This window comes from Cydia splendana, chromosome Z, assembly GCF_910591565.1.
Source record: "Cydia splendana chromosome Z, ilCydSple1.2, whole genome shotgun sequence".
NCBI classification, from domain to species: Eukaryota; Metazoa; Arthropoda; class Insecta; order Lepidoptera; family Tortricidae; genus Cydia; species Cydia splendana.
Window position 1 is genome coordinate 29,282,964 of NC_085987.1, and position 24,640 is coordinate 29,307,603.

Below are 24,640 nucleotides of genomic sequence, written 5' to 3' on the forward strand. Positions count from 1 at the left end.
ATATGTTTCGTTCGCAGCGTTCGATATCATCGTAAACAATAACGTATTGTTTCATACCTGTGTTTCTTCGAAGCGTTTACTTTCTACTGAGAATTCGATAAGATTGCTTATCGTTATCTTAAATGAGTTACTTTTTGCTAAAGGTATGCTTAGTGTCATATCATATCCCACGAGCTTGTACAGTCGACGTCAAAGATATCTTTACATTCTTTCACCTTATTGCGAGGCAGTAAAGTGTAGAAGTGTTAACATATTTTTGACGTCGACTGTAGGTACCTAAGTAAAAAGAAGGAACCTATGCAAAACTTTAGAAGTTCAAGGTCTAGAACCAGTACCTACTAACTAACCTGTTTGTATTTCAGTTTATCAAACCAATTACTCAAGCGTAATTAGAGTTGATTACGATGTTGGTAGGAAGCTATTGTGTTGGTATTTGGCTTGTTTACAACATTAAACATACTACCTCTAAATACAAATTTACAACTCTATTTTTTTTCATATGGATTTTAGTTGAAAGTGGTAGTTTCTCTTACGTATAATTTATGCAGGTGGCCGAATTCGGTTACAGTCGGCATGACATTTAGGACAGTTTACCCTACCACTCTTGAATTGTCACCATAATCTTTCTATGCAAGCATTACCTTTCTTGCAATATGGCAGCAAGTTCTTTGCTGAAATCACCGCCTTGTTTAACGTACAGACGAAGTTCATCGAACCCGCTAAGTGCCTGAAACAAAATAGAAAAGTAGGTGAGCAACAACAGTATTTTATACAATCGTGATATAATAGAGAGTTTTTCAGTCGAGTACCGTGTTTAGACAACGAAGCTTGCTGAGTTGTCTAAGTAAGGTACGAGATTGAAAAGCTTGATTATATCACTATTGTATACAATACTTTTTCTACGCGTCTACAAAAATAATACTTTAAATTAAACTAGTAGAATCATACAAACAAACCAAACCAAAAGCTAAGATACGCGAGCACCCGCGATACCTTCATACTGGTACGCGCCCCGGCCGGCTCGGCCCGGTGGGCTGGTCAACCTTCTCGTAACTCATGAGGCCCTGGTACTTGCTCCGCGCTAAATTAAATTTTTAGACAGTTGTTTTCTCGATTTCGGCCACCGTAGCCTATGGAGACTAACAAGCAACGCTAAGTGGTTTTCGTAGTCTATGGATGTTGCTATATTAAGGGTGTCACATGCGCGTTTCTGACTTATGAAGCAATTGTTTCTACTATACAACCTAAAATAAATAATTATTTTGAGCTATGGTTTTGTTTCGTCCTCTTGATCGCGGCGAGCTGTGATTGGTCAATTTCATTATAGTTGACGAAACTGTATCGATATGAATATTATAGTTGAGTTGGGAGCCCATACATTAAAAATACCCAATTGCAGTTTGGTATAAGAAATCTTAATTCAAGAATTACAGTCGACGAGTAGAAAAAAAACTAAGTATTTCAAATGTAGGTTTTTACAGAACAATGTTTGAAATTGTGCGATTCGTCGACATCTTTATTCTTCGGTTTTACTTTTTTCCATGTAGGTATCCAATAAGTTTGAATACTTAAAGTGAAATGTTTGATACACAATTTTATTGTGTGTTTACTTTCCCAATAAAGTATAGGAGTCTCTAGAACGAGTCTTAACTATAAGGGCAACTTGGAAGGTTTACTAAACCAAGGACGCTAATTAATTATACGAATTTCGTATATTGACCCGCCTGTTCCTATCTCTATCGCACGCAACAATGTTGCCAGCATTAGAAATAGGTATAAGTACGTGATTCGGAATTACGGAGGACTTTTTGTCTTACACTTGTTTGCAACATACCCCAACGCATCTTACGTTATATATATCTACACTAAGTAGGTATGTCAAATGTTATCATATCGAAGTACATATACTTAGTAATGTTTTTTTTTTCAACACACTTGCTCGTAACGTGGAACTTATTGAACCGCTCATAATCCTAGATATTACCCACTCGTGCTTTTTTCATTATATTATCGGACTCGTGCAGTAATGTATGATAATTCGATCGAGTTAAGATTGTAACTAATCGCTAATAATATGTATGGAGACAGAGCCTTCTTAAATTGGTCGAGTAGATTTTACAACAAGGACTGACGCCGGCGCCGGCAGGTTTTTAGACTTAATTATTAAAATTTGATTAATATGAAGGTCCGTTTTTTTCTCGGAAGTCTGTTGAAAAACGTCGTATGAAACAAGTGTGTATTGGTCATTAGTTTACACCCATCGGCTTTCTTATTGCTCAATTCAACGACACTTCATATGTCAAAAACCGTCCAGCAGTTTGGGTTGTAGGGCGCGCCACAGAAATGAACATACATACATACGCTCCAAAACCATTACCCTCCTTCTGACGCAGTCGAGTAAAAATACAGCTAAATTACGTTGAAAGTGGAAAAAAAAAACATGTGGTCCGATCGGTAGGACGAAGCGGAATAACAAATCCTGGTAGTCCGATTAATCGAACCAGTTGGAAAAAAAAGTTCATGTGGTCCGATCGGTAGGACAAGGGCAGTAGGACCACGTGGCCAGAGGGAATAAATCTAATTGTACTTAACAATTATTGTAGCATAGTAATTGGTCTTCAATTCTAATTATACCAGCGCATAGTTAGTAACTAGGGCAGTAAAAAAGTTTCAAATGTCAATTTACACTGTTATTAACGTTTTACTTCAGCGAGGCATACACTCATACTGGATGCTAATTACCATTGTTGTATCCCTGTGTTATGGACGGCGTAGTATAATAACTTCCAATACTTTTTTTTATTGCAGGTTTCCTTTAAAATACGGAACTTTACAAAGCGGAACAGTTAAGGAAATGCAATACTCCGTTTAGGTAGTACAGTGGTGTAATACACTCATGTTAAATTGTATGTTTGAATTGGAAAGTATGTTGTTAAGTATTCTGCACGCTGATTCGAGTTTATTATGTAAACTACATGTAGATATGTAAGGTTCGAGTAGCTTTCAACACGTCAAGAATGTTATTTAACTTAAATAATACTAGGACATTCAGGCACGTACCTATGTATGTATATCTCTAAATATTCTAAAAGCTAGGCTATAAGTAAAATCATTATTAGAAATTAGCTTTTTTTAAACCTGATACGATAACTAGATGTCGTTGATTTAGCGGAAAATCAAAAAAAAACTATAATTAAGCCCTCTTTAGGACGAAGAGGGGTTAATTCTATCGGGTCGAAACCTTTAGGCCGGAGCCCCACTGCTGCGCACGCTATGTACACGACCCACGTTCCTATACAAAATTTCGTGGGCTTGCCCACGGTTTGTATTAAAACGTGGGCCGTGTACATAGCGTGCGCAGCAGTGGGGCTCCGGCCTTACTTTCGCGTTTGGGTTATATATGTACCTAAGTTACCGTCAAGCTATTTCATTTCTTGGCACTATTATATATGCTATTAAAATTAATATAAAAGCGAGTAATAACTATGTCATTGTCACTGTGACAAGGTACCAAAGTTAGTATACAGTGGTAGTGATATTTGCGTCACTAACTATAGTTCGCATGTGGCGTGGGCGCCTGCAGCACATGTCTCACCACATGCTTGTCCCATGACCATGACCAATTGTTACATGTTGACATTCGGTGCATCGTTTTCTTCAGTCTTTACACAGTTTTGATGTTATTGTGGTAAAAATAATAAGTAATAATGTAAAAAAGTATGACATTTAATAATGACCTCGCCGCCTTTGGCCTGAACTGGTGGGAGACGGGTCAAGACCGAGATACGTGGAAAGGGAGGAGGGAGGCCTTTGCCCAGCGGTGGGACACTCTAGGCTATTATAAATAAATAAATAATAATAAAGTAAGTCCATGTGATAAATTAGATAAGTTAATATGATAGAGGAACCTCAACTAGATGTTATAATTTTACAACCCGTTTACCAATATATAAATAAAAGCCGTCAACTTTGTACATATAGGTACCTAGTACCTATGTAATCATATTAGGTAACAGACATGTCTTAGCTTTGTACAAAAATAATTAATGTATTAAGTATGTATATTGAACAATTCTGATTTAAGAATTAGTAGTACCTACCTAAGCTAAAATCTTCAATACCTATAAATACACTTGACAAGTACGTAAGGTACCTATAGTCAACTACTACTCGTGCTTAGTAAATGATTAATACCATAATTAAATCAATGAAAGAATTCAATTACCTGCAAGGTTACCTTATAAATGCCAACACCTACACGTTGAGAAAAAATGCTAATTTATGAATTATAATTTTATGTCTTTTGTTACCAATTATAATCCATACAAGGCCTTGCGGTAGTCGCGATCTAACGATTCTTTCATCTCCAACTTGGAATTTCCTGTAATAGCTGGTTTGTTACTGCACACCGTTGTATGGGGACCTTGCATTTTGAGACTATGCGCTGAAACTTGGCACAGTTGATTGTTAGCTGGTCTTGCGCAGAAACAGACCGGTAGACGTCGAGAGCCACCTCTCATTTAGTGGGGGGGGGGGGGGGGGGGAGTTCGACGCTGCCGCGCTTCACCTGGAGCAACATTTCTCTAAAACTATACCTATTAGGGCATGTAATATATCATTTTCAGATAAATTAAGGATGAGGAATCTAGTTTTGGAACAAAAACAATGCACTTTCTAACAAAAAAAAAGCATAAAGTAGAAAAGACTAAAAAACGTATTTTTGATTTTTTCATAATTACCAATTTTTTTTAAAGTGTAGCAGGAATCTGAAAACAAAAAATACAGTCGTAAAGCTACACTTCTTACGTTTAAGAAAATGTATAGTTTATTATACAAAACTGTTGATAAATGGGAGATAAAAAATAATATTAAGCGTGGGTCAGAGTGATCTCAATACTAAATATTATGAATGTGGGAAAGTTAGGTACTTATAATTTGTTCTACAATAGTTTATTTTTTTAGTTTTTCGTATATAACTCGTAAACGGTAGCCCACAGCAAAAAATTATCTTTTACGTAAATAATCTGTTTCAGATTTCTTATAAAATAAGTGCTACTTTTTTTCGCTACCATCAATATTAAAAAAAATATTAAAGGAAGAAAATAAATACTTAGGTCCCCTTTTTAAATATTGATCCTAGCGAAAAAGTTTGAATAACCTTTTTTGTAGGAAATTTTATGCTAATTATTCAAGTATTAAAATATTTTTTGCTATTGGCCATCCTTTACGAGTTATTTACGAATGACTAAAAAAGGGGACCTTAGTATTTATTTTCTCCCTTCAATATTTTATTTTAATATTGATCTTAGCGAAAAAAAGTAGCACTTTATTATAAGAAATCTGAAACAGATTATTTACGTAAAAGATATTTTTTTGCTGTGGGCTACCGTTTACGAGTTATTTACGAAAAACTAAAAAAATAAACGATTGTAGAACAAATTATAAGTAACTTTCCCACGTTAATAATATTTTGTATTGAGATCACTCTGACCCACGCATAATATTATTTTTAATCTCCCATGTAACAACAGTTTTGTATAATAAACTGTATATTTTCTTAAACGTAAGAAGTGTAGCTTTACAACTATACTTTTTTTTCAGATTCCTACTACACTTTAAAAAAAATTGGTACTTAATTATGAAAAAATCCAAGATACGTTTTTTTGTCTTTTCTACTTATTGTTTTTTTTTGTTAGAAAGTGCATTGTTTTGGTTCCTAAAATAAATTCCTCATCCTTAATTTATCCGAAAATGATATATCACATGCCGTAATAGGTACAGTTTTAGGGAAATGTTGCTCCAAGTGAAGCGCGGCGGCGTCGAACTTCCCCCTCCCCCCCACTAAATGAGACGTGGCTCTCGAGGTCTCCCGGTCTGTATCTGCTCATGACCAGCTAAGAATCAACTGTGCCAAGTTTCAGCGCATAGTCACAAAGTGCAAGGTGTCGTGCACTAACAAACTAGCTATAATGAGTATCTATCTAATGAGAGAATTCTTATACAAACAAGAATAAGTATCACGACTCTTAACTCGAACTTATTAATTAATTATTATAATATGGCATTCACAGATTTTGACATTATACCACAATTATGATTCACAAATTGTTGACTTCCATTTGTTGGTCTACCTACTTACCTAATGGCAAATTTGGAAGCAGAATGGGTTGCGTAGGCCGTATGAGGGACGATAAAGCAAGGTTGAATAGTCAATGGGAATATGCTATTTAAAACTGAATGTTTAAATAATTAGGTACATTTATGGGTAGGTAAAGGATGTCGTTGTGCAAGTGGCCGGAGTGCTCCAAGTTAGGAGCGCAGGCGGGAGCGGCCATGGCATATATCAGAAAGTGTACTATTAGTCGTATAGGAATAAGGCCCCAGTTTATGGAATGCCTCGTGGCCGTTTTAGAGGCATCCCGCATAGCGCATATATCTCATGGAATGCATTAGCATCTAGGTATAGTATACCAGTAAGGTTTTTTACAAAAAAATCGATGTTGTACTTACATCATTATTATTTATGGATATATTGTGCCTGTTATATTTGACGAGTTCCCTCGAAGTCTTTAGGATCCCATCATATCAGAAAAAAAAGGAGACTAATCGAGAAACCTCTTCTTTTTTGGAGTTACCATGAAGGTATAGCAAGCTATGGCTACTGGTGTATCAGAAGGTTTGTAGTAGAAGTGAAACGCTTTGTAGTATGTACAAGAATGATAATTTATTTACAAAACTCACGGTATTTATACACAATTTGAGAAAAGCAAGAAAGAGACGTATTTACAATAGAGTGAGATGGAGATATACGGTGCGCGGGCGCGTGCCAGAGCGAGAGCGCGCGCGTGCCACTGCGCAGGCGCGGCGCGTGCCGCGCTGGAATAAAACTGAGTTGGCCGCCGGCGCCAGCCCTTTCGCTCGCCGGCCGCCGTGGAGTAAACATCGCGTCGTCGGATCGCCGTGCCTCGCTTCGCTGCTACGCGCTCGCTGATTGGAAGACACGACGAGATCGACGAGGATGCTGCAGGCTCCGGATATTAAACTGTCCTTCTCAGGACAATATAAAACTGCTCTTCTCAGAGCACGCAAACTGCCCTTATCAGGGCGACGTAAAATGTTCTTCTCAGAGCAACATAAAACTGCCCTTGTCAGGGCACGTCCTGTTTCTCTGTTTAATCGCAGAGTGTCAGTCGATCGCAACTGTTCTTATCAGAACAATTCTGTGTTTCTGTTAAAACACATGATGTCAATCGAGTGTTCCCACAGGGTTCCCCCTCAAGCGAAGCGTACCGGCAGGCGAATAGTGCGGCCTCGGCGTGTTGTGCTCGTGCTTGTAGGTACTTGCGTGGTCGTGGTTGCGTCTGGTTCATCTCTTCGTTTCAGGATGCCTTTTTTCTGTTGTTGGTTGTTGTTGTTTTGTTGTGATGTCGGTAAACTCGGTGGTACAGTCGGTTGCGAAGTTTTGTTCGATGTTGTAGCTGTAGGCATTTTCGTTGCGATCGTTGTGCTCGTCGTTGTAGGTATGTTAGGCGTTTTCGTTGAACTCGTAGCTGTAGGTATATTTGTTGCGGTCGTTAAGGTTGTAGGTATGTCCGTTGTACTCGTAGGTGTTTCTTGCTCGGTGTCTGCGATGATGAATGCGGGTTTTAAGCGGTCGATCGAAATATTCATCTGGCGATTAGGTAGCTGCAGAGTGAATATTTTGTCGTTGCGTTTTAGTACTCGGTAGGGTCCGTCGTAAGGTGCTTGTAGCGGCTTCTTTACGGCGTCAACTCGTACGAATACTTGTTCGCAGGTTTGAAGGTCACGATGCACGAAGATAGGTTTCTTGTTGCCATGCGGGATCATTACTGTCGGTGTTAGGCTGTGTATGGTCGCTCGTAGTTTTTCCACGAAGTCGGAGTCCATGGTGACGTCATCGCGCGTAGGTAGTAACAGTTCGCCGGTTAGTCGTACACTGCAGCCGTAAGTGAGTAGGGCTGGGCTTACACCGGTGTCTGTGCGTAGTGCGGCTCGTAATCCAAGTAGAACGCTAGGTATTGTGTCGATCCATGACTTGTCGTTCTGTAGCCTGGCCTTGAGTGCGGCCTTGAGACTTCTGTGGAACCTTTCAATCATACCGTTCGCTTGGGCATGGTACGGCGTAGTTCGGGTTCTTTCGATGCCGAGTAAGCGGGTGAGTGACGCAAATACTCGACTCTCGAATTGCCGTCCTTGGTCGGTCGTGATGGTAGCGGGGCAGCCGAAGCGGGAGATCCAGCCTTCGTATAGAGCTTTGGCGACGTCTTCGGCGGTGATCTCGCATAATGGTGTCACTTCGGGCCATCTGGTTGCGCGGTCAATCATAGTGAGTAGGTATCTGTGTCCGCTGGCGGCAGTAGGTAGCGGTCCTACAAGGTCGACGTGTATATGCTCGAACCTTGTAGTTGGCGGGAAACTTGAAATAGGGCTTGCAGTGTGTCGCTGGATTTTCGCACGTTGGCAGTGAACGCAGACTTTTGCCCATTTGCCTACATCGGCATTTAGTCCGGGCCAAAAGTAGCGTTGAGCGACGAGTTTGCGTGACGTTCTAATTCCAGGATGACTTGTGTTGTGTACTGCGTTGAAAGCGGCACGGCGATGCTCTTCGGGTACGTAAGGTCGTAAGTGCGGCGTCGATGTTTCGCAGTAGAGTTTGACTGTAGTTCCGGGAATTGTGACTTGTTTCATCGATAGGTTGTCTTGCTGTGCGAGTGATCGGATGGTGTCGCTATCTCGCTCTTGCGCTCTTGCTAGTTGTTCGTAGTCGATAGGAGATGGACATGCGATGGCTTCGATGCGAGATAGGGCGTCTGCAGCGGCGTTTTGCGTTCCGGGTATGTGTCGTATATCAGTAGTGAATTCACTGATATACAACAGCTGACGGGTGCGGCGCGGTGATTCGTTGTTATTGCTTGTTTTGGTGAATGCGTAGGTGAGCGGCTTGTGGTCGGTGAAAATTATAAGTTCACGTCCTTCGAACATCTTCCGGAAGTGCTTCGTACTGAGGTATATTGCTAGTAGTTCACGGTCGAATGTGCTATAGCGGGTCTGGGCATCGGAGAACTTTTTAGAAAAGTAGCCAAGTGGTTGCCAAGCTTCGTTCACGAATTGGTTTAGCGATGCTCCCGCGGCTCTGTCGCTCGCATCGCTAAATATTGCTAGCGGGGCGTGGTGGGAGGGGTGCGCGAGCAAAGCGGCGTTTTGGATGCTCGCTTTGCACGCGTCGAAAGCTTCGTCAGCTTCGCCGTCCCAGCTGATTTCGGTCTTGTCGCGCTTCTTCGCATTGTGTAGGTATTTGCAGAGAGGTGCTTGAATTTGCGCGGCATTTTTAATGTTTTCGCGGTAAAAATTCAGCATGCCGAGGAATCTTCGCAGCTCATCGATGTTTTTCGGCTTAGGGTAGTCGATGATTGCTTGCACTTTCTCGGTAGGTGGTCGTATGCCGTCTTTGCTGACTTCGTAGCCCAGGAACTTGACCGATGGCTGTCCGAATACGCATTTCGACGGGTTGATAGTTATACCGTAGTCTTCGAGTCTGCTTAGTACGGCGCGTAGGTGCTTCTCGTGCGTATCTTTGTCGGCTGACGCGATAAGTAGGTCGTCAACGAACGGGAACACGAAGTCGAGGTCGCGCAGTACTTCATGTATGAAGCGTTGGAATGTCTGTCCGCAGTTTTTTAGGCCGGGGCACATTCTTGGAAACTCGAATAAGCCGAATGGAGTTATAATGGCGCTCTTCTCGACGTCTTGCTCTGCTATTGGTAGTTGTTGGTAGGCGCGGTTGAGGTCCAAGGTGGAGAATATTTGCTTTCCGGCGAGTTGGTAGGTAAAATCACGTATGCGTGGTATTGGGTAGCGGTCGGGCTTAGTGATTGCGTTAAGCCGTCGGTAATCGCCACACACACGTAATTCGCCATTCTTCTTCGGTACGACGTGAAGAGGTGATGCCCAAGGGCTTTTGCTTGGTCTGCATAGGCCCTGTTCCATCATGTTGGCAAATTCTTTCTTCACGAGTTCGTAGCGGTGCGGTGCAATCGGACGTGGTCTGCAGTGAAGTGGTGGTCCGGTTGTTTCGATGAAATGCTCGACGTGTTTCGGGCTGAGCTTCATGGAGGTGAGACGAGTTGTACCAGGGTAGTCGGCAAGTATGTTGTGGTACGACTGTTGCACGTCTATACTGCGCACGGTAGGTATGTTTGCGGTACAGAGTTGTGCGTTCGTATATAGTAGGGTTTTGCCGTCGATTAGTCGCCTCCTGGTGATGTCGACTATGATGTGGTGGTAGTCCAGGAAGTCTGCACCGATGATTGGCTTCGATACTGCAGCGATGATGAACTTCCACCGGAATGGTCTGCGTAGGTTGAGATCGAGCTCCAGCGTCTTCTCGCCGTAGGTGGGAATAACTGTATTATTGGCGGCGTACAGTTGAAAGGGTAGGGGTTGCGCCTTCGTGCCGGGTGTTCTTGGCAGGACGGAGATGTTGGCTCCCGTGTCAACCAAGAAAACGAGCTTGCTGGTTCGGTCACGTACGAAGAGGCGGTGAGATCTTGTTGTAACGCCGGTTTCCGCCGCATCCAGCGTTACGTCTAGTTTTCCGCTGTTGATGGTGTTGCCGGTATCGGTTTGAAGCTGCACGGCTGTGCGCATTTCTGAGCGTCCATCCCGAAACGGCGGTGGTAATGGCAATACGGCATCGGCGAGCTTCTGCGGCTGCGTGGGCTTCGGTCTTGCGATTGGTTTCGTGGGCGCGATGGGAAACGGCGGTGCGAGCGGCTGTAGCGTTGATTATAGTTTTCGCGCGGTCTCGAACGGAGCTCGGCGACTTCGAGCGATAGCCGTCTAATCTCGCCGATGAGGTACTGTGCGTCGAGAGCTGACGTAGACGGTGGAGGTGTTGGTAGCGAAGGTGGTAAGACTGCGGTAGTAGAAACTGCGGCGATTTGGTGCGACGCTGATGTTGGCGTGTGCTCCAACATTTTGTCGGCGAGCAGCGCGAGGTCCTCTAACGTCGTTTTAATTTTGAACGCTTCGCTGACGGTGAGCACGGAGCGTACGTGTGGCGGGAGATGATCAAGCCACATCATCTGTATCGTTGTCTCAGGAAACTTCTCCTTGTTCAGCGTCTTCATCCGTCGTAACAGCTGACTGGGTTTCTGCTCCCCGAGCTCGACTTGGGATAACAGCTTCTTGGTCTGCGCGCTGTTGCTCTCCTCGTACACCGAGATGAGTCTGTTTTTGATGGCGGTGTAGTAATTCTCTTCGGGCGGGGAGTAGATGAGGTCGCTGATATTTTGAATATCTTGTTTTTCTAGCTGCGCGATAACCATCTGAGCGAGCTGCGCCTGGCTTCTCTTCAGCTCTGCCGTTGCCGCCTCGAAACTGCAGAACCAGAGTATTGGCTGGTCTCGCCAGAACGGTGGGACGCGCAGGGAGAGTGATATCGCCGCCACATCGTGAGATATAAGTGCTGCTGCCGGAGATGGGTTGGTGAGGCTGCTGGCTTCTTCCGGGGCATCGCTTTTTTTTTCATCGTTGGGAGGCATCTTCTTGATTGTGATTCTTCTTGTCCAGAGTCGGTGGTCACCACTATAGCAAGCTATGGCTACTGGTGTATCAGAAGGTTTGTAGTAGAAGTGAAACGCTTTGTAGTATGTACAAGAATGATAATTTATTTACAAAACTCACGGTATTTATACACAATTTGAGAAAAGCAAGAAAGAGACGTATTTACAATAGAGTGAGATGGAGATATACGGTGCGCGGGCGCGTGCCAGAGCGAGAGCGCGCGCGTGCCACTGCGCAGGCGCGGCGCGTGCCGCGCTGGAATAAAACTGAGTTGGCCGCCGGCGCCAGCCCTTTCGCTCGCCGGCCGCCGTGGAGTAAACATCGCGTCGTCGGATCGCCGTGCCTCGCTTCGCTGCTACGCGCTCGCTGATTGGAAGACACGACGAGATCGACGAGGATGCTGCAGGCTCCGGATATTAAACTGTCCTTCTCAGGACAATATAAAACTGCTCTTCTCAGAGCACGCAAACTGCCCTTATCAGGGCGACGTAAAATGTTCTTCTCAGAGCAACATAAAACTGCCCTTGTCAGGGCACGTCCTGTTTCTCTGTTTAATCGCAGAGTGTCAGTCGATCGCAACTGTTCTTATCAGAACAATTCTGTGTTTCTGTTAAAACACATGATGTCAATCGAGTGTTCCCACAAAGGTATTAAGTTTGTGTAACAATCGTCACCTTACGGTTCAATAGTTTAGCCGTGAAAAGTTAACAGACAGACCGAATTATTTCGCATTTATAATATTAATATGGAGTGTTAGGTTACAATGGACAGACAATATTAACTTGAGCGTTTCCTGGATGGGCATGGGCTACGTTTCCTGTTTAAACGTTAAATAGGATTTCCATAGCAGGTATGGAGCCCGCAGGTGCAATATACATTTAATAAATATACATACATCACACATACATAATCTTATATCCTAGTAATAAGGTTTAGAATTGGAAACAAAAGTGTGTCGGTCGGTACTTTATGACGAAACATTTACCCGTAACGGAATTTTAACGAATATTTACATCTGAGTACATTACATTACAACATATTGCATTGTTTCTTCTACTGCTAACGAAGACGTTACGGCTTGGCGCCGCCAGCGGTAGTAAACTTACTGAATATTAATGACCTAACTTAAACAACCACAGAGGTTATAGTACATATATGCGTGTTAAGGCCTTACCTGTATTCACGAATTATTTAGGGCTTTGTCTACAAAAAAATGAACTGCATTTAAAGCTTATAGGGTCATTGCGCTAGTTTCCGTCCATGCTCTAGTTTTCGTCCACTTGACGGATTAGCAAATAACATATTTCATTTTTAAATTGCTATTTACTTGCGAAATATCATTTTTATGCATTGAGTACTTTGGATTCTACCTACTATATGACGCTCACTGAACCTATATGTACAAAGTGGTCGGCTTTAATAATTAGGTAAATCTCTAGGGAGTTTTAACTTTTTTTTCACCATCCATAACTCCCACGGGAACAATATAGAGCCATGTCCTGCAGGTGTACTGCATGAAATAAGGTATTTTTCGAGCAAGTGTGATAATAGTTATTTGTACAACAAGAGATCAAAGTTTGATATTTTTTCGAGTGCTTATTTTGAGTCCCATGCAAGCGAAAGATTCTATAATCACGAGCGTAGCGAGTGAATCTATTATAGAATCTTGAGCGTAGTAAGGGACTCAAAAGCGCACGAGATGTAAATAACTTTGATCTCGTGTAGTACACAATTTTTTTCACCTGAGCAGTGAGAACATACCTATTAGACAACTTGAAAAATGTAATCCTTCTTCATCACTTAATACCTGCACTCATGTTTTCTTAAGATATACAAACAATTAAGATTAATTACCGCAATCGAACACAAAAACAAAACGTAATAATAAATTTCAGTAAAATAATATGGAAATAATAAACATCAACTGACAATTCAATCGACAACTTTTGTAAAAAAAACTTTGTAAAGGGGCCCACTGATTAACAGTCCGCCGGACGGTATCGGCCTGTCAGTTGTTCGGAACTGTCAAAATTTTGTTCTAACTGACAGGCCGATACCGTCCGGCGGACTGTTAATCAGTGGGCCCCTTAAGATACGGTCCGAATTGCGGAACTATTTGTCAACTATGGTAGAAATTCTTAAAAGTAAAATAATTAATTATGTGTGATAATCTGTGTATTTTTTGAGTTCATTATTTTAATTGTACCATAAAATACGTAAAATATAGTATTTTATCAGTTTTTATCAAATTTTAAACTTTATTTTTATTAATTGATTATTAAGAAATTATTCTCGTACGTGGTTTGGAACGATGCGGTCTGAAGTTTTCAGGGGTCTATTATAAACCCTCAATATATCGTTGAATGTCGTTGTAGCTTTTTGTTGTCTGTTTCTTTTTGCTAACAGTGTGAAAGGGACAGAGATAATATAACCCAAGTATTTCGAACTTGTATTAGACCCCGCATGTTGAAATGACATTTGTCTATAAAGGTCACTTGAATGTCATTTTGTCTCACTCAGTGAGGAAAATCGCATTTTGCTCACTATTTTTAAGAAGCAATGTACCCTTGTTCGAGCTGCTGAGGTGAAAAATAGTTATTCATTTTAAAAGGTGACAAAGGTATTCTTTTAACCGCTCGTGCTAGTATTGATACCCGAGCAAGCGAAAGATACCAAAATTGAACCACGAGTAGCGAGTGGTTAGAAAAGTAGAATCTCGAGCGCTGCGAGGGTTAAACAAATTTTGCCACCGAGTGAAACACAAAAATTTTCAACACACCAACGCGAGGAAAATATTCACTGTAAAACATCAAACCAACCCAAAACCCCAAATGAACGTTATTAAGTATTCATCATTCAAAATCATCATTTAAATGTCAATTTCACTAGCCAACCTAAGGAAACAAATCAAAATTAGCATCAATAGTACATTATTGTCGAGGCTCGGAAGTAGCTACTTGCAGGCTGAGGATTCGTATTAAACGGACGACCTTGGGAGTCCGTTTAAATGAATCCGAAGCCAGCAAGTAGCCTTCCAGCCGAGTCATATATAGTGCTTTTCTCAAAAATGGTGCAAGAAATATAAATATAATAGAAATATTTCACAGAAGCAACGTTCTCACGTATATATTTTCACAGAAAAAAGTAGAATCAATTGAAATAATTAGCTTTGCCGCCTTTTATTTTTTTAATTAAAAAATAAAAGTGTATTTTTCTGCCGAAAATACGCCAACCTATTTGAAACAGCTAAATAGTCGCGGTACCAACATTATAATTATAAGTACTAATCATCTGTTTGGCTGTTTAATGGGCCTGTGCCTTCATTTGATATGACCATTTTAACTTTTAAAAAGTTTGGAACACGACAAATAATGGAATTTGTATGCAACATTTATACAGTCCCAAAATCGAGACTGCAATGTTTTTAACTTTTTAATTTTCGACTGACCATAAACTCCGTGCTTCGCGACCAATTTTTTAAACGGCAAAGTCGACTTTGCCGTCCATTTTTGAGAAAATATATTTTTCAGTTTTAAAAACCATCAAGAGAGCCTTTACCTTTACGATTACGAGTTGGTATAAAAATATTAAGCCGCTTGTCGTCTGTGACTAGCAGCGGCCTGACAGGCAAGTGTGGACATTTCGCAAGCCAGTTGATCTACAACTTGTAATTACTCTGGCGTATTTTAATCGTCTCATCGCATGGTATCCACAATTTTCTAGATAATTTAGATGACGCGCAGCGTTTATTCTTTTTCTCAAAAATGGACGGCAAAGTCGACTTTGCCGTTTAAAAAATAGGTTGCGAAGCGCGTAGTTGATGGTCAGTCAAAAATTAAAAAGTTAAAAACATTGCAGTCTCGATTTTGGGACTGCAATGTTGCATACAAATTCCATTATTTGTCGAGTTCCAAACTTTTTAAAAGTTGAAATGGCCATATCAAATGAAGGCACAGGCCCTTTAAACAGCCAAACAGATTATTAGTACCGCGACTATTTAGCTGTCTCAAATAGGTTGGCGTATTTTCGGCAGAAAAATACACTTCTATTTTTTTATTAAAAAATAAAAAGGCGGCAATAGTACATTATTGTCGAGGATCGGAAGTAGCTACTTGCAGGCTGAGGATTCGTTTTAAACGGACGACCTTGGGAGTCCGTTTAATTGAATCCGAAGCCAGCAAGTAGCCTTCCAGCCGAGTCATATATAGTGCTTTTCTCAAAAATGGTGCAAGAAATATAAATATCATAGAAATATTTTACAAAAGCAACGTTCTTACGTATATATTTTCACAGAAAAAAGTAGAAACAATTGAAAAAATTAGCTTTGCCGCCTTTTTATTTTTTTAATAAAAAAATAGAAGTGTATTTTTCTGCCGAAAATACGTCAACCTATTTGAGACAGCTAAATAGTCGCGGTACTAATCATCTGTTTGGCTGTTTAATGGGCCTGTGCCTTCATTTGATATGGCCATTTCAACTTTTAAAAAGTTTGGAACTCGACAAATAATGGAATTTGTATGCAACATTGCAGTCCCAAAATAGAGACTGCAATGTTTTTAACTTTTTAATTTATTACTGACCATAAACTACGCGCTTCGCGACCTATTTTTTAAACGGCAAAGTCGAATTTGCCGTCCATTTTTGAGAAAAGCTAATTTTTACAATTGTTTCTACTTTTTTCTGTGAAAATATATACGTAAGAAAGTTGCTTTTGTAAAATATTTCTATGATATTTATATTTCTTGCACCATTTTTGAGAAAAGCACTATATATGACTCGGCTGGAAGGCTACTTGCTGGCTTCGGATTCAATTAAACGGATTCCCAAGGTCGTCCGTTTAAAACGAATCCTCAGCCTGCAAGTAGCTACTTCCGAGCCTCGACAATAATGTACTATTGTCTGCTGGGTGGGTACTTATATATTTTTTTTACTAGTCGACTGTAATTCTTGAATTAAGATTTCTTATACCAAACTGCAATTGGGTATTTTTAATGTATGGGCTCCCAACTCAACTATAATATTCATTCCGATACAGTTTAGTCAACTATAATGAAATTGACCAATCACAGCTCGCCGCGATCAAGAGGACGAAACAAAACCATAGCTCAAATTAATTATTTTAGGTTGTATAGTAGAAACAATTGGTTCATAAGTCAGAAACGCGCATGTGACACCCTTAATATAGCAACATCCATAGACTACGAAAACCACTTAGTGTTGCTTGTTAGTCTCCATAGGCTACGGTGGCCAAAATCGAGAAAACAATTGTCTAAAATTTGAAATTAGCGCGGAGCAAGTACCAGGGCCTCATGAGTTACGAGAAGGTGTCGTTGACCAGCCTGCCGTGGGGCGCAGGGCGCGGCGGCCGGGGCGCGTAGTAGTATGAAGGTATCGCAGCTGCTTGCGAATCTTAGCAGAGCTGTATACTTTTGGTTTGGTTTGTTTGTATGATATTACTAGTTTAAAGTATTATTTTTGTTGACTAGTAGAAAAAGTATTGTATACAATAGTGATACAATCGAGCTTTTCAATCTCGTACCTTACTTAGGCAACTCAGCAAGCTTCGTTGCCTAAACACGGTACTCGACTGAAAAACTCTCTATTATATCACGATTGTATAAAATACTATTTAGGTTGTACAGTAGAAACAATTAGTTCATAAGTCAGAAACGCGCATGTGACACCCTTAATATAGCAACATCCCTAGACTACGAAAACCACTTAGTGTTGCTTGTTAGTCTCCATAGGCTACGGTGGCCAAAATCGAGAAAACAATTGTCTAAAATTTGAATTTAGCGCGGAGCAAGTACCAGGGCCTCATGAGTTACGAGAAGGTGTCGTTGACCAGCCCGCCGTGGGGCGCGGGGCGCGGCGGCCGGGTCGCGGAAATCTTAGCTGTATACTTTTGGTTTGGTTTGTTTGTATAATTCTACTAGTTTAAAGTATTATTTTTGTTGACTAGTAGAAAAAGTATTGTATACAATAGTGATATAATCAAGCTTTTCAATCTCGTACCTGACTTAGGCAACTCAGCAAGCTTCGTTGCCTAAACACGGTACTCGACTGAAAAACTCTCTATTATATGACGATTGTATAAAATACTATTGCTGGTTTTCACAACAAATGCCATGAAAGGGTTCTTTGTGTAGATTTTAGGGTGTTTGATAATTGCGAGGAGTGGAATTAAATCGACTTATACCTATTGTTTTAGCATACCAGTAAAATAAAACAACATTATTGCTTTCCAGTAACGTAATCTGTAACTGTTAAAATCCGTCGTTAATTTTTTTTTATGGTTATGTTACATGCTTTATGTTGTATTGTTTTCTACCTTAGTTGTATAAATACTTGTGAAAAACGGCTATGTTATTATGTCACTACAGCAGTTAGAAACCATTTTTTGTGTTACATAATTTCTGTCCATATTCCTTAGGTATAACATGTTTTGTTTTATTACTACTAGAGGTTGTCTTGTGAAAAAACACAAACCAATATTATACATCCTCCCTCCTCCCTCAATGTGGCTTGATATTCATGCAAGGTCGTGGTCGAATGTTAACAACTTTTTAATTCGCTGTAAAAGTACGTAATCAATGGTTTTAACGCTTTCAAAAATAATTTAATTAGTAGATTGTTAACCAAGGGTTGAAAGGCACCCATTTCTGTCGAGGTAGTTTGGCGCTCGAACGCAGTGAGAGCGCCAATAGTCCGAGACGGAAATGGTGCCTTTCACCCGAGTTAAACACTCTACTTTTCATATCGAATGCGAGGAAACCAAACAAGACAAGGCAATTTCGCAAAATCAGCAATTGAAGTACCTAATAGACCTACGGCCATGATTTTTTTCATTAGGACTTACTTGCAATCGGAGACTTTACAAGTGTAAAGATTAATAACCCCTAGCGAAAATCATTTAGATTGCAATATTTACGAAAATACACATTTTTTAACAAACTGCAGTAATTTTAAAATGGTTTGTACATTATAGTATGAAAATCAGCGGGATTGCCTCTTACTTTTTAATTTTATACTTTTTCGTTCTAAAAGCCGCAACAGGCTACCGGACCGCACCGCGACCTTGGTGCACCGCACCACGTAATAACATGATAAAAGTATTTTAAATATTAAATAACTATTTCATTAATAATATAACAAATTTTTTATCTTGTATTTTATTTTATTTTCATGAATATAGTGCTAAATAACTTTAAAAACCAATTTAATATCGTACAAAGGTTTAACTGTGGCTGTATAAGATTTTGCCTTTGCTAATTTACGCAAGTGTAAGGTTTAAAAAAATATTTTTGGTGTATTCCTGTTGGTTCCCGCCTTACGAAATCGAGTAAATAGAATTCAACGAAAGAAACAAGAAAAATTTGTTTTTAACAATTTACTTACATCATTTTTTATAAAAAAAGGATCAACGTGGGATTAGTAAAATTAAACAATTACCAATTGTTCCAAGCGAGGAAATAAAGACACTATTTTTCCATTTTGTTTCCACCCAGTTGTTCGTGGGACGGGGACGCAGAGGAGTACACTACTTTTCTGCGCTAGAGCATAAACGTATCACTTTCTGCGCACCTTTTAGAACAACAACGACTCACTTTCAGAGCATGAGATATGAAAAAAAATGATAGTAACACTTACTCGTAATATCAATCAAAATGTTGTATAGGTACCTACATTTTTGTGTGTCCATGATTTTACTACTGCGAATTTGTAAAGTAAAATAGAAATATCATAGGTATACAAGCATACCTATAATACTAAGTATCATCATATATATAAAATTGAAAACCCAGAACGGGATAAAAAACGAGGGAAGAAGCGAGATGGCCCCTTACAAATTTCTAAAAAAGTTTTTGACACGTTTCTCGAATACGACGCACGTATGATAAGAAAAACCTGTTCAAATCAATTATCTACATATGGGAATAGAACTAGACCATAAAAACTATCGCTTCCGATGCGTATCTAATTTACAATAAGGAAAATAAATTTTCATAACAATCTTCATCGGCCATTTCTCGGCAACTCTCGGTTGCTTTCGTTTGGCGGTGCTACAGATTAGACCAAATAATCCGTAAGTTAAAGTAAACTAAATTATGTTTGTCATGTTGGTATACAGGTATTTCTGAGTTTTTTTACACGAAGTAAAATAAAAAGTGCTGCCAACCTCAACCTTAGTCTATAGAGCCCATACGAGTGATTTATGTCATATATGACTTATCATTCTTATCAATCAAAGTAATTACTAAATTATTATTATCAATTTGTATTTTGTTGTTTTAAATTTATTTTTGAGTTATATTATTCAGATTGACTTCCACGGCTTCGGCAAATATTGCCATTCGTCTGGGGAACGGGCTAAGAATGCTGAGATGGGCCAAAAATACAAAGTTGATAGTAAGTTATGTAGGTAGATTAAAGTGCATGTTCAGATGTTATTGAGCGACCTGATAAAAATAAGCAAATGTACAGTCAGCAGTCGGCCAAATATCGTAATATAATTTTGTTGCCATAGAAATAAGGATGTGGTCCGATATAGTGGCGAAATATTGAGAGACAAAAGCGGCTAAATTCAGTGGTGGCTCGGACACTTAGAGAGAATGGGAGAGGATCGTGCCGTGAAGAGAGCGCAGGTACTTGGGACAACAAAATGGGAGACGCCCGAGTGGACGTCCTAGGTACCGCTGAAACGACGTAGTTGCTCAAGACCTGCTCAACCTCGGCCATGGCGACTGGCGAGAGCTATCGCAAGACCGAGAGGACTAGACTACCTATGTTTGTATGAAAAGGCGATTTAAGGGGTAGCCAAATTGCGTCCTCCTATCGGCCAGTATCGCTCTTTGATTGTGGCTAACAGAAGCTGTGGTGCGTGCAATAAATGCTTGTGCTCGAAATGAAAAAGCAACTTAGTGAATTTGTGAGTGGACTGTAAGATGATTGGATGCTTTTGCTCATATGGAAATTCCGAGTTAGCAAGGCGACCACCAATGCGCATTATTGAGTTTTCGTCCAGAAATGGGTTTAACTTTAACAGTGGACTACCCTTAGGTAAATTTTGAGAGTTTAACAGTAACTGATACTCGGGCAATGATTCAGCTGTAACTTTCGATCGTCAGGATATCGAAATACGGTCCTATACATTTTTTCAATATCTGCAGATATTACGTATTTATGCTGTCGAAAACGTATGAGTATGGACAGCAGGTCATCTTGGACAGTTGGTCCTACCATTTGCAAGTCGTTTAGCGAAACACCGGAAGAAGTGGGACTACTAGCATTAAAAACTGTCCTTAACTTGGCAGTTGTGCTGTCCCGTAAAATTCCGTGGTGGGGTATAAAGTAGGTACCCGTACCCGAATCGGTAGGTACATACTCGGACATGTGACCTAAAGCGTAATACTCCGACATGAACTCGACGTATAGCTTCCTAAATGATGGTCTATTTTTCCACCTACGCTCTAACGATAAAAAGCAATAATTACCTGATGGCTTTGAATAGATTTATGTCGCGGGTCTTAAGGCGAAAATTAATCTAATGAACGTTTTTGCAACTAGGCTTATAAGAACAAATAATAATTTTATCTTGAAACAAGTTTTAAATAAATACGTGGAGATGAAAAAATACAATCTTGCCTTTTATCAAATCACATCATTTTTTGACAAATTTGCGAATTGAGTTATCCAAATAACGGCTACAAATAAGAAATCCCTATCACAGTTTTAAACCATGGCAGGGTTGAATACATAATAATGTCGGTATTTAACTAAACATAAGACGAACTCTTTATTTCATTTACGCGAGCGGAGCTGCGGGCCCGTCTAGTATTAGTATAATTGAGAAGTCGTGTCCAAACTACGGCATCGTTTGTATTTATTATATACACATCACTAGCTGACAAATTGTACATTGTCTGCGGGTCACGTGCCGTAACGGTACATCAATGGACGTACGAGTAGAATGCTACCATCGATATGCCGGCGTGTCTAGTTGTATGCAACACGCGATAACTTTCTTCGTAAAGTAACTTTCACTGCCATAAAAATGCAACCTAAAATGCGTGATGGAAGGCTTAGAATGGTGTGAACGCCATACAGAGTTACGTCAGTTCAGAAAACGTTCGCCACGAGTTAAATTGTGTCCGACGCATGCTTCCGCCTCTCCGGGAAGCGCGTGAGCAGTCATCGTAAAATAAAAGCGTGTTAGGTTCAAATAGATCACAATAAATTCTACTGTCCCCATCTAATATTTAAGTCACTTAGAGCCGCCCGGTGCCTGACGCATGGCAGACTAGCAGTAGTAGCCTGGCTTAGCAGACTAGTAAAGTGGCTTGATTTTGTCAGGAAAACGTTGTTGGCTCTAAATTAGGATACGAACGTATTACAGATCCCTATAGGTATCTACATCTTCGAACTAAGTTGTAATCAAAGTTTAATTAAGGGAAATTCTTTCTAAATGCCCACATCGTCGTAAGACGACTCGCAACTTAGAAAATATTGGTGGTAGACTTGGCTTGTTAGGCAAATTAAACGTGGAACCAGAATTCGGATCAGAGTTCAGTTCATATATATATGATCCACGCTATATTATTATATATTTGTTGGTAAAATGTCGTGTTCATTTGTTAGTCTTCTTTATTTTAGAAGTAGCTGGAAAATTGCCTATTGAAGATTGGGTTATCACTGAGTATATACTATAAAAAATTATACTTTCTTTTGTAAAGAAACTCATAAGACAAAGATAAACAGGTTTAGTCAGGCCTTGCTCTCAGCTTGAGTTACCAATGTTACCATCACAAATGATGTGTAGCCGCAGATGTACGTTTTTCACAGTGTTACTCACCCAAGAGGTATCCTTGAAGGCCTGGTGGTTGTTGGAGGTGCGGAGGTTGATCATCTCCTCGAGAGTGTTCTGCCAGCGGTCCATGCCCGCTGCGATCTTGGTGGAGACGTCGCGGCTCATGGCACCGGCGTCACCCTCGGCCGCGCGCGCATCCCCGCTGCCAGCCTTGCTGCTGGTCCCGCTGAACGTCCTGCAAAAGAATCCATGGTTCACATCTCATGTCTCCAGCATGCGAATGTTGTCTTTATAATGTCATTGACAAGTCAAGCTTAATTACTAGAATACCTACTAACTAGGGTCGAAACATTATGTAGTATTTTGCATTAAACATTAATTACACGTAACTTTAGATATTTAGAAAAGTAGGAGTTTTAGAGTTTGTCATGACCAGGAGGCCGATTTTTGAAATTCGATCACTCGATTTCGTGTATTTCGTTAAATGATATCTCTTTAAATTCTATTAATAGAATTGAAATCGAGTGGTCAATACCACTAGACTCGAATTTCAAAAATTAGCATTTCGCCGTTTTCCACCGATTTTCGAGTGACGAAATCGAGCGATCGAATTTCAAAAATCGGCCCCCTGACAGACACCGGCCAATACTTGCATCTCTAAAAACAATGTAAAACTGAATAATTTTGACCAGCTAGCCAATTGTACCAGATGCCTATAAAAACTTTATTATAATGTTGGAGGCTGAGTTGACCAATAACTTTGACAGCATTTAACAAAAGTAGTGTGTATTGTGCAGGTCGATTAAAATGTGACAGAATTTTCAAGTATCTACTTTGATTAGGTAATAGAGTGTTTGTGTACATAATGAATAGGTATATGCACGGTATAGACATGTAACTACAGAGAACATAAGAGTATTTTCTTCCATAACCGTTGTGAGTACATTTTCTCCCCGCCGTAAGAAAATTACGACAGTTGGTTTGGTTACGTCAATAAACTTTCCATAATTACCTAGCTGCAGACAATCGCAATTATCAGAATTCATAATATGAAGCATTGAATGAAGTTAATTTTTGTGTATCTTTAAGGTGTCTTGTGTATCCCTCGTGAAGTTATTCATATGTAGTTACTTTGTTGTTTCCGGTATGGATGCGTAACAGTTTAGTCACTCAGCGCGAAGTATGATGAATTGATGAGATATTTGCAAACTGCACATTAACACCCCACCGGGAGGATTCGAAGCTAATTATTACCTAACTTGATTACATCCATCGAAATGATAACAGCGCCATTCAATACCGGAATTTATATTGTGTATTAACGCGTGAAAATATAAGTAGAAATATGGATTTTTTTTCTACCAAATGGTAACTTCTAGCCTTGTTTGAATAAAGGTTCCCTACTGAAAATGTTTATGTAAAGTAAAGTAAAAGTAAAAATTTATTTGTGGAACACAGGTACAGTTAAGGTCTTATATATAAAATAATATACATAGGTATAGGTACTAGCTGTTGCCCGCGACTTCGTACGCGTGGATTGTATGTTGGTGCCTGGTGGTTATATATTCTAATCTAAGTACATGAGCAACTGAGCATAGAACATTGTGCATTATAAATCAATGTGTAAGTAATACATAACTACCTTCGTAAGTATTTGAGGCGGCCCCTCGGCTACGTTAGCAAATAAGATAATGTTACCTACCCGTATCATTACGAAGAGCAGGTTCAATGCGTTTTGAAACGGACTTAATATCATAATAATGTTTTAATGATAAATAGATTTGCTGGGTATGTGGCCCGCTTTAAGTGATTAACTGTTTTGATAAATGTTTGCGGCTGTATTGTATTGGTATTTTATATTTTTACTAGCAAGACTTTACACAATAAAATAAGGACCAAGCCCTATAATCAATTAAATTTCAAAGTGCACATGTGTAAATAAATGTGTCTGGTAAACAAGTTCATGTTCCATAGGTACCTACTGGAATGTATGTACAGACGGTACCATGGGTTGACATTGGTCACCTATTTTTAAACGACATTAGAATTTTCAAGGTTAAGTTCTCAATGAATTCAAGATCTTGTTTTATTTTTAGGGTTCCGTACCCAAAGGGTAAAACGGAACCCTATTACTAAGACTCCGCTGTCCGTCCGTCCGTCCGTCCGTCCGTCCGTCCGTCCGTCCGTCCGTCCGTCTGTCTGTCACCAGGCTGTATCTCACGAACCGTGATAGCTAGACAGTTGAAA

At 40.0% G+C, this 24,640-nt stretch overlaps 2 protein-coding genes across 8 annotated transcripts in view; one reads left to right on the forward strand and one right to left on the reverse strand.

Moving 5' to 3' along the window:
- The window catches only part of LOC134804747 (protein AF-10), a 453,368-nt gene extending 451,230 nt beyond the window's left edge, over positions 1–2,138 (forward strand). For all 7 annotated transcript variants that reach the window (XM_063777954.1, XM_063777958.1, XM_063777957.1 and 4 more), the window contains one exon: positions 2,126–2,138. The gene's annotated coding sequence lies outside the window, so the exon portion shown is untranslated. The remainder of the gene's footprint in view (positions 1–2,125) is intronic.
- LOC134804773 (nostrin) overlaps positions 1–24,640 on the reverse strand; it is a 58,827-nt gene that overhangs the window by 6,847 nt on the left and 27,340 nt on the right. Inside the window, exons 2-3 of the mRNA XM_063777998.1 lie at positions 22,439–22,628; positions 642–727 (exon numbers count right to left, since the gene is read on the reverse strand). Of these exons, the coding sequence (XP_063634068.1) occupies positions 642–727; positions 22,439–22,558 (206 nt within the window). The 5' untranslated portion in view covers positions 22,559–22,628. The remainder of the gene's footprint in view (positions 1–641; positions 728–22,438; positions 22,629–24,640) is intronic.